The sequence below is a fragment of the Mizuhopecten yessoensis genome, unplaced genomic scaffold (genome assembly GCF_002113885.1).
Source record: "Mizuhopecten yessoensis strain PY_sf001 unplaced genomic scaffold, ASM211388v2 scaffold716297, whole genome shotgun sequence".
NCBI lineage: Eukaryota > Metazoa > Mollusca > Bivalvia > Pectinida > Pectinidae > Mizuhopecten > Mizuhopecten yessoensis.
The window spans coordinates 337,387-348,882 of NW_018480046.1; the positions used below are offsets into that span (position 1 = coordinate 337,387).

At 36.8% G+C, this 11,496-nt stretch overlaps 1 protein-coding gene across 1 annotated transcript; it reads left to right on the forward strand.

Annotated features, from left to right (window-relative positions):
* The first annotated feature begins 2,851 nt into the window (after positions 1–2,851).
* Positions 2,852–9,786, forward strand: LOC110442767 (biotin--protein ligase-like). The gene is made up of 4 exons (XM_021486528.1): positions 2,852–2,963; positions 3,234–3,402; positions 7,852–8,079; positions 8,789–9,786. The coding sequence occupies exons 1-4, from the start codon at positions 2,943–2,945 to the stop codon at positions 9,235–9,237; spliced, it is 867 nt and encodes a 288-aa protein (XP_021342203.1). The 5' UTR covers positions 2,852–2,942; the 3' UTR covers positions 9,238–9,786.
* Positions 9,787–11,496: the final 1,710 nt, after the last annotated feature.

Genomic DNA, 11,496 nt, shown 5'->3' on the forward strand with positions numbered 1-11,496 from the left:
TTGTACGAGATGGGATATCCACCATAAGAAATTCGGGACACATTTGTCAATATCTCTCTACCCAAACAAACCTGTAAATAGTGCATTCAGAGGAAAGATTATAAAACACGTTTAAGCCTTTGTTTCAGCAATTTAAAAAGCAAATACGTTCAATTTGGAATAAAGAATAGTTCCAAACCAAATCAGCCTTACTTTCGTATAAACACTAAATAGACTTACTCAGTATTAAAATTAAAATTATCTTTTAGTATTCTCTATCTGTAATTAATATGTAACTTAAGCCAAACTTTTCAACTTAAGAATGCTTTTAAATCATAATGCTGATTCAATACTTTCGCAATGCAATGATAGTGATGTAACATACTGATGTTAGTCTTGCTCTACTTTTAATTTCCTAAACTGTAAAAAACATGATATGTAGAAATCACTCTTCAAAGGTCAAATTCATTATTTTCATTATTTTCTTTACTTCAACAAGGGGGAAAAGAGCATTTTCGTCCCGGACAAATTTGGTAGATTTTTTCTATCATAGTTTAGATGTTCATCATTGTGAAATCAGAAACATTTTCTTTTGCAACTAGTTTGATGTTTAATTGTTTGGTAGTGTTTTCGGTCTAACAGATTTTGGTGGAACACGTGACGGACAGCGTTATATTCTACCTGTAAAACATACACGTCAGCATCTGTTTGTAGGCACATTTATACATTGAAGTTTTCTTGTGATTTTCCCTCTGAAATACTGGACCTCTCTTCTGGTGTGTTCAAATATACAACATCACTATTGAAATAAGAGGTATTTTGACATCAGGGTTTAAGGATATAGCTTACAAAAAAGCTTCAACACCATTGTTGAAAAAAAACCTTTATGATTTCTTTGGTGTGGAGACTGACTCTGACCATTGTACAAATGTGTCTACAATATCTTAATACCTAACAAGCGGTGATGACGGTGGTATGACAGGTAGAGTGTGAGGAACATTGACTGTTTGTAACTTACATCTTTGACACTGTTATTAATCTCTCGACAAAAAAATCTCAATAAACCCTGGCATTGTCTTCCACTTGTTACTGTGGTTTCTTTATGGAGTCCTCAATGATAATCACCTCAATTTTCCCGCTGATTTGCATGTGTCACATGGCCTCTGATGTGTCGAAATACCTCTGAAATGCATGTGTTGCATGACCTCTGATGTACGTCAGACACAAGACCATTGATGAATTTTGTTACACATTTCCTCTAATATAATGTGTCAAATGACCTCTGTTTGACACGTGACGTCTGAAGTATGTGTGTCACATTACCTTTGATGTACGTGAGTGTGTCAGATCACCTGGTGCCAGTGTATCACATTCCTCTTGTATTTTTAGCACATGTCCTCTGATATACGTGTGATACATGACCATGGACACATGTCTTCTAAAGTGCGGTCATCACATTACATCTGATGTCGCATGGCCGCTGATGTATGTTTATTACATGATCTGTGTTGTGTGCCTCATTAACAATATTTACGTGTGTCATCACATGACGTTTGCTGTACGTGTGTTATATGACCTCTGCTGAAAATGTACAACATGACATCTAATACACGTATATCACATGACTCTCTTTCGTGTCACAGGACCTTGATGTATGATTGCCACATGAACACTCTTTTGCGTCATATGACCTCTACTGTAAGTGTGAAACCTGAACTCTCTTGTGTGTCACATGACCTCTGGAGTATGTTTTCCACATGTCGCCTGTTGTACATGCATCACTATTGTACATGTACGTGTTTACATCATATCTGATGCACGTGCGTCACATGACGTCTGCTTTGCGTTTATAACATGATCTCTGCTGTAATTGTGTCATATGACCTGTGATGTACGTGTGTCACAAAACTTTTTATGTACACGTATTACATGATTCCTGCTACAAGTGTGTCACATCACCTCTGATGTACATGGTTTACATTACCTCTGCTGTGATTGTGTCACATGACCTCTGCTGTAAATGTGTCACATGACCTCTGCTTTAAATGTGTTACATGACCTCTGCTTTAAATGTGTTACATGATCTCTGATGTATGTGTTTTACATGACCACTGCTATAACTGTGTGACATGACCTCTGATGTACGCGTATTACATGACGACTGCTATAATTATGTATCACGACCTCTGCTGTAAATGTGTTGCATGACCTCTGATGAACATGTTTTACATGACCTCTGCTATAAGTGTTACATGACGTCTGATGTACGTGTATTACATGACCTCTGATGAACATGTTTTACATGACCTCTGATCTACGTGTGTTACATGACCACTGCTATAAGGTTGTTACATGACCACTGATGAACATGTTTTTCATGACCTCTGATCTGCGTGTATTACATGACCGCTGATGTACGTGTATTACAGGACCTCTGATGAACTTGTTTTACATGACCTCAGATCTACGTGTATTACATTGCCTCTGATGTACGTGTATTACATGACCTCTGATGAACATGTATTACATGACATTTGATGAACATGTTGTACATGACCACTGCTATAAGTTTGTTACATGACCACTGCTATAAGTGTGTAACATGACCACTGCTATAAGTCTGTTACATGACCACTGCTATAAGTGTGTTACATGACCACTGATGTACGTGTATTACATGACCTCTGCTGTACTTGTATTACATGACCTCTGATGTACGTGTATTACATGACCTCTGCTGTACTTGTATTACATGACCTCTGATGTACGTGTATTTCATGACCTCTGCTATAATTTGGTCTCATGACCTGTGATATGTGTATAACACGCGGTATATGATGTCAGTGTACCACATGTTCCCTGAAGTATGTGTCACTTGAACTCATTTCCGGTAAGAGTTTACTTGTCTATATACAAAGCCTAGGCCTACGTATGCCCACCCATACTGCGGCCAGCCAACAACCATGCAGTCAGCTGTGTTTCTAGTAAGCTATCATTTTTCTTATTACGCTTTATTTTATTGACACAAAATTGAAATCATCAGAGATGCATATGTTATAAGCAGTAACATATACTCTGTAAGTAATTCATTATTTCGTTTGAGGATTCATGTTTTCTGTTTAATATTTCCCGTTTATAACACAGCTAAACAAATGTAAATATGTATTAAATTTTATAAACGATGTAAGATATACTGATATTCCTACATTATTATGTTCTATAGCCCTGTGATTTCAGTTTTTATTTCCCCCCAGATTCTGTGCCTCCCGGCCATTCTATGCCGGACATTGCAAAGACACGTGTATGTGTACAATGGGTACGGTTCGGACGAGCTACACGTGTCGAGGATGGTGGATCACTTAAGGGCTCGCCTGCATTCTTCATATGTTGTCGACACGATCGGGGCAGACGACGTCAAAGCAGGCAAGTCTGTCCTCATTATCAACTGCAGAAAATAGCGAACGATTAAAAGTTTCATCCAAATACCATATAGTAAGAGCGGTAAATGTATTGAATATTTTATATTTGAAAAAAAAAGTATAAACACTTTTATTGAGTATGCAAAATTATATTGCAGGTAGTACGTGGCATGTAATACAGACATGAGTCAAGCCCATTGACTACATGTATTTGATTGTTATACTTGTTGGGATAATATTTTAAAGCAAAAACAAATTCTACGCTACAATGTCATTATGCATTTATTTTTTGTGATTAAAAAAACCACTCAAGCTTAAGTGAATCTTAAGAGTACCCGCGGTTTAAATGCACCCGAGTCGCATATATGCTATATATAGACGTCTCGACACTAACGGTTTGGGGTTAACAGCAGTGACTAATAAAGCTACATGATATTAAAGCCAGTTTGGTACATATGTATATCTTTCCATGAGTCGATTCCTACAGAAACGGCAATTTGATCCTTACTTGTCAAAACAATGAGGAAAAAAATGTTAGTTGCACCAACCATTTTCAAAATCTATGTCATCTTCTATAAGATTAACTGGAATTATTCATACTGTTTCCGAACAAAATTATTAGGCCCCATGTTCGTGAAGTTTTGAAATCAATGTCGAATCGGCTACGCTAAAAACGTATGAACGCTTATTAGTTGTAAATGAACGGAATGACAATCAAGTCGACGAATTGATTCGGGGTCTTATATGTGTCAGAGTCTATGATCCCTCTCATCTCGATTCAGAACTTATCTGCCACTTGAACAGACTGCTCTCTCTTTCTCTCTGTTTTACACTTTGGAATAATCCAAGTAAATAACGATTTTACTGTGTTGCCTGATATACGATTCCCGATTTATTTATCTAGGACTCCGACAGATTCCTTTCAAGTGGTCAACAAGGCGGACCCCAAATTGCCTTTCAGCTCTTACGTCCTATTTTGTACACTCAATCTACAATGTTTACTTTTAATGTTGTATCATTTGTTTTGGCTTCATAGCTGTTGCTATGCCATAGCCGCGATATAAACCTCTAGATGGTTTTGGATAATATGTTAGGGATGACCACCTGAACTTTATTCTTCTCCTTGATTGGCCATTTCTTTTTATTCTAACCTTGATTTTTTGTGTACCCATTTGAGTACCCATTCTTGATATCCGCATGTTTTTATTGCCCTATTGGCGTGATTCTGCTCTTGTCCTGTTGGTTTTGATCATTCGTATCACATCTGGTGTGCAAGGATAGTGATATTTGGCGTTAATATTAGTCTGTATGCGTCGTTTTCTTATAGATCATTGCCTTTCCGGTTCCGTCAACTTTCTTTACTAGTAGAGTGACTAGAAAGGGCATAATGCCGTTGATGTTTTGCTCTTTTGAGAATTTAATGCTGTTTATTGAATCTTCGTTGTTGATATGGGATCTTTTTGTGACCCTGTCCTGATTATCTCTTGTTTGTCGTCAACAAACTTAAGCTTGTCCTCCGCTCTAAGGGGACAGCATTATCGAAATCAAAGGGTTCGGCTCACTTAAACACACATATCTTTCATATATACACTTATATTAACATACTCTTTGGATATGTTATGACTAAATCGAAGACTCCTTACAGGATACCTGTTGAATGATACAGACCCTCGACTGTTTTGTCTTGTCCGTATAAGCGCAAACGCAGCGCACTTTTGGTAAAGAAAACGGTCCAGGGTCTGTACATGTAGAGAAGTCTGATGTCTTTGATGAACAGCAAAATAATCGCGCAGCAGTGAGACTGTTGAATCGACAGGTTCAAGGGACAGGAAAAAGTATCAGCATAGCGATTGATCAGTTTTTAGAACATGAAACCAGTTAAAGATATTATTGTGTGCCTTCAATTTTGTTATGACATTTTTTCATTAGAATATTTATTGTTCAGATCTTAGATACAAATAAATTGGGCAACAGGCAAAGCCTATGAGCGCCCTCTACTTACAGTAATAAACAGTGACACGCATCATATTGTAGTAATGACAACATATGTTGTATTATATATAAATAACGTAATACATGCTTATATATATTTCTTGGCGATTGTTGATACAGAAACTAGATGACACAAACATCAGTCAAATGGTGCTGGTGGACAGCACACACTAAACGTACGATTTTGTGCTAGTATCAGTCATGTTATAATTTATAAATAAATAAGTGTAATCTAGTAAAAACGTCTAGTATCTTTAATGAATCTCTTGACCTTCTCCAGGATACTTATATTCGTATTGATATCATGTCTTTCATACCCATGAAGACAGATATGGGTTTTTAATTGAATAGCATTATTAAGAGTAGAAATGGAGTTCAGGAGAAGTTGCCTTTGATTAGTATACAGGGAACAGTGGAGGAAGGAGTGGTCACTATCCTCAACATGAAAAGTACATAAACAGGCAGGGCCATCATTTAGGTGAGATTCAACTAGATCTGAATTCAGATTACTGGAATAGTTTCTTAGTCGACATAAGGTAATATTTAATTTTCGATCACCATGGTATTTGCATATATCAGTACATTGAGAATCCATATCAGCTGAGTGTAAAAAATCTCTTTTTATAGCTCCGATGGATGTCATTGTGGGATACAGGCAAGTTGGAGTATTCCATTCAGACGTTAGTTGGGAAAAACTAACCTCCTATAACTGCGTTCTCGGTTTTGGGACATCAAAAATTATATTGTGGCGAAGATGATAATAGTCAGTATTGTTGTTTATGTAAGGTTTGTTATGGTATATTTTAAGGGTGTAGAGAAGTAATGGAGAGCAAAACCTTTCTTTTCAAGCTATTCGTTTCAAATGCTCCATGAACAAATTGGCAACAATTGAACACGCTTGGCTGTCATGCGATTGTATATAAAACACTTACAAATAATCTCAAATAAATGAGTCAGCATCATTCAAGGATCGCATGGTATTCTGTTATGGACTTAAGAGTCAGGGGAAACAGGATGCTTCAACTTCACTTTGACAAGTATGTCGATACACTTGGTCTGGGCGATAACAATTCCGCGAATTATTACCTACTTAGTCGGAGGGCAAGGTAAAAGTTTATTTGCTTGTAAGCACTTCCAAAAAAATGGGTTGTTTTGCAGAAAATTGGCACTTTTTTAACGGACGTGATTAACTGTTTTTAAATATGAACACATCTTCAATAAAACAAACAGAAAAACTTCAATATGTAATCTTCTTTTGTTTTATATTTTCTTTATTTTTTTTAAAATACCACTTACTCCATAAAATTCAGGCTTCTAAAACACCAAGCTATTTTTATTATTTAATTATCTAATGTTAAATTTGTCACCATTAAATTTTTGTTTGCATTGTATACCAATACAAATTCGAAAAAATATACATTATATAATACTTTATATAATTTGGAAATGTACCCATTAAAAGATGTTAGAGATGTTTTACCTGTTTTCAACAGTTATATTTACCACGTCGGCAATGTAACGACACATTTCATTGGTCAATATTCATGTATCATACGTGGTACACAAGGTGTTCGGCTGGTGGAGTAGGTATTGAACACGCCTTTCACTAAAGTGGGTTTGGTTTGAATCCCCGAGCACACGTGGAGACGTATGAGGTCACCTGCCCGACCACATGGCGTTTTTACTGGCAGCCCTGCTGCTGTTCATGAAGTAGTTAAAAGTATAGAACCATTTAGTATCAATATATATATTATTGATAGGGGACGTATGAGGTCAACTGCCCGACCACATGGGGTTTTGACGGGCAATCCGGTTTCTTCCTACATTAATACCCCATGCGCGTTATATTCTGGGCCAACAAAATTGATTAATATATTGTTATACCTTGATTCGTAAATTAAAATAAAAACACATGTGCGTTGATGTTTTTTTGCCAACAAACCATCAACTTAAAACGTTCCTAAAGCCTTTTCCATAATGCAATTGTAGACAAGTGAGCCCTGTTTGTCTTTGACAAATAAGCTTTGTCTGCCGGGGGTACACGCGTGCATGTACATATCTTAACATTTTCGCATACATCAACGTTATAATAGCACAACATAACCACTGTCTCATTGACCAGACATTTTGACATAAATTGTGATATCGGCTTCCCTGGTGAAATGAAAACGAAATTCGAAAATGCGGTCGGAAAAGTTAGCATAGCAAGGAAACGAATAAAACACAAAAGCATAGCATGACAAGCAGCACAGCAGTAGACTTGTAAACAAATGTAAAAACACACAAAACAAAACCACCACTCAGAAAAGGAAATATTACAAATGTTCCTGGAATAATATTACAAACTGGAAGTAACTAACTTGATCAAGTATATTTATGGCGTTGATTCCCTTCCACACCGGAGGTTAACACAGTGGTTTGCTTTGTATGCTATGTAACGATACTGCGGTACGTGTTTCAGGTGCTTGGGCGAACGACGCAGCTCTGTTTATGATGCCGGGAGGGTTCGATCTTGGATACAATCACTCTCTAGGTGACGAAGGCGCCACGGAGATCAGGAAGTACGTCAATGATGGCGGGTCCTACCTTGGCCAGGGTGCGGGGTCCTACTTCGCCTGCGATCGTATTGAGTTTGATATAAACGGCCTGGATCAGGTGGTCGGAGACCGTCCGCTCAAGTTCTATCCAGGTAATATTTTGTGTCACTTTCATTAAATATGACTTATGTAGGTGTTGTAGACATAAGATGATGAAGGTGTTTAAGAAACATTTAATCGTATGTTCTATTCAGATTATAAAATAAAGCATCAATATTTGTCTGTGTTAATATGACTAGTACAAAATTTGGATTTAAGAAGGCACGATTCGGTTGTTTTCGTTCCGTGTATGTGACACCATCTGTTCAATCTATTATGTTAGGCGTCTTTGTCGTTTAGTGTCTTTCAACAAAAAAGAAGCACGTTGTCACGTAGATAAAATTCTCTTATTTATTAAGTCACTAGCATGATTTTTACCACTTAAGAAGCAACCCTGTCAAGTTATTGTCCATTTCATCTGCTCGTTTACTATTAACACCAAAAGATATCGGTCAAAAATCTTGACAGTCATTAAAAAATATGCCGCAAGATGGAAGGAATAACGTAGGGATGCAATTAAGTTTTATTCTATTGATGCTTAGTAATTTAATTTAAACCACACATGAAAGTGAAATATGTAGAGCCATGTGGGGAAGCTGTGTTGATTTTTTTGGGCATGCGAAAACACGAGCATCGTTGCCAAAAGCATTGTCAGTGTGGTTTGTGAATTTGGTTTAATTTGTAACACGTTTCAATAAGGTAATTCCTATGTTAGTTGTTATTAGGTGGAATAGTTTGTGAATGAGGTTGATTTTGTTTCAGGCGTGTGTACGGGACCAGTATACTCTCCGTACAGTTACCATGACTACAGTAGTGCCCGGGCTGCACCGATCAACTTCCGGTTTATTCCTTCAACCCCTGGTGTCGATGTACATGTAGAGTCCATCAATATGAGGGCGTACTATAATGGCGGAAACACTTTTGACATACCGATGGCAGACGAAAACACAAGATGTGTAACTCTGGGTTCTTTCAGTGAAAAGAACGACGATCCCGCCATCGTCAAGTGTAATACCTACCAGGGTTTAGCGGTCTTAACTAGCGTCCATCTTGAATTTGGCGCTAGCCACCTCAACAGTAATGATGAGTACCTGGGGAATGTGCAGCAAGAATTGCGAGAACACGAGTCCTCCAGGCTTCGCGTGTTTGACTTCCTCCTTCGCAACCTCGGCCTGACCACCCGCCCTGATGCGATGGTTTCAAATGTATAGACATGTAACTAACGCTGGCCTCCTCTGCTATTACAATGGTAGGATATTGTCTAAATGTTTGTATTCGTTACAAACAACTGACGCTGTACATAGAATGCTTGCTTGTCGGTACTTACTCTACAAGTCACCACTGTGTTTAACAAAGGAAAAGAAGCTAAAACACTTAAAACGGTTAAACGATTAAACTTAATTGGCTTCGTATATCACACATTTATATATTGAAAGAAATAGCCAGTGTAATTCTAATATAAATTGAACTTAATTGGCTTCGTATATCACACATTTATATATTGAAAGAAATAGCCAGTGTAATTCTAATATGAATTTACTAGAATAAAATGAGGAGATTGCAGCATAACGCTTAACGAAACCGTTTATGAATAGAAGAGAAACCTAATGCGACATGTACCTGTAAGAACTGACAACATAGGAGTGCGACTAACTGACATTGAAGTGAACAAGATTACCCTTAATCAGTTTGTGTTTGATCATCACTACCTTTTACATGTTGTCATCTTGGTGTAGAATAAAATAAAACCTTTGCATGACTTTGAGAATCTTATTTCATTGAGGTAAACAAGATTATTTTTTATTTTACATCTGATGAGTAAAAGATGGGTTCCCTATGATTATTCTGTTTTCAAGGATATTGGCATAAATATCTCTGGAAACGCAATACAATTAAAAAAATAAATAAGAATAATATCATTATATGATGTTTGCCATAACTTTAATATGCTCTCTTACGCAACAACTCATATGTTTGTAAGGTCATACAAAAATCAGGAAATCCCTACACCTCTCTTCCCAATCCCTTTCCACCCGTGATATGGAAATAGTTACTTCTTTATCAAATCTATGATCAAGTGAGGAATCACATCCTAAAGAGAAAAGGAAGAGGACTCTGTAAACTTGAATTAAGTATTGAATCATGAAAATTGTCTTGACATAAAGTCGTTTTCATTTCAGTAATAATTACCATATCACTATCCATAACGAACCATCCACATAAAAAGGCAGTAACAAAAATATCTTTGGACAGACAACGCGAAATCCGAATGCAGTCACCAACTAGACTGAATTTACTAGCTTAACACGGACGGAAAAAAGGGGTACTCAGGAACCGGTTATACGTAGGTCGGTAGCTGACAGTTCGATTATAAGGCAAACGTGCGTGAAGTTTGCACACACGCCTAAATAAGAGGGTTTCAGTTGCCATTCCGTCGTCAACGACTGACGACGATGCGTCGACACGACAATTGGCCAGGCTTTTTAGACTTCATGGAATTATTTTTTACCTGTATTGGAAAATGCATCTCCAAGCAGAGCTGAAGAAACCGAGCGGCCACGGTCTGATCTCCGTGATGCTCCCTGCTCTTCCGGATAAACAACTCTAGAGTTTTTCATAGCCAGACAAATGACTTCTGGCATTTGAAAGCCAATATATTGATGTGCTTTGAGAGCTGATAATTAGACCATTCCACAGAATCAGTATTTCTGTCTTGGTAGACACCCCTCCCTGTTATTGAAGAATTATCGTTTAAAGTCATTTCATTTCATTTCATCATATTTATTATGTAAACAATAGGATTGAATAGAAGGCTAGGCCTATATAAGTTCTCTCCTTAGGTTGACATGACAAAGACAAAGATGAATGAAATGGTTTGTAAGAAAATATTGATGCAAATTATATATAATAAGTAGCATAGACATATATATAGCAGATGGTATAGGGGAGATATTTCCATGTATGTTTTAATTACATATAAATATTTAATTGATATTTTTAGCTATACAATGCTTTTATTAAAAAGTCAATCATAATTAATTAGTAATAGGAAAGCAATGCCCTAATGATATATTAAATAGAGAAATTGCTACAATTGTATTTCTTTTTATATATTTTTGCAAGTCATTAATGCCCCCTGTTCATACCCTGCTGCTGTTGCATGAAGTACTTAAAAGTATAGAACCATTTAGTATCAATATATATATCATTGGTAGGAGTGATAAAAAGTAAGGGATACAACAACATCAAAATATGAAAAAATAAAATGAGGCAATTCAGCTAGAAGATTTTGTAGTTGTAGTGTATTTGTAAGATGTATTGCCAGTGTTCCATGCGTAAATCTTTCATCCCATCGAGTTTCAGACAAAAAGTCTCTATCGGCCTCTACCGTTCTCATATCATCCACTCGAGAAGAATCCAGATTCAACCTAAGAACACTAAGAATTCAAACTTAGCACATTTATGTTTTA

Excerpts from the sequence above, each read along its gene's own strand:
- LOC110442767 (XM_021486528.1), top strand. The coding sequence starts at position 2,943 with ATGCAGTCAGCTGTGTTTCTA. Across the intron at positions 3,403-7,851 it reads GGCAGACGACGTCAAAGCAG|GTGCTTGGGCGAACGACGCA; the intron begins GCAAGTCTGTCC and ends TACGTGTTTCAG. Across the intron at positions 8,080-8,788 it reads TCCGCTCAAGTTCTATCCAG|GCGTGTGTACGGGACCAGTA; the intron begins GTAATATTTTGT and ends ATTTTGTTTCAG.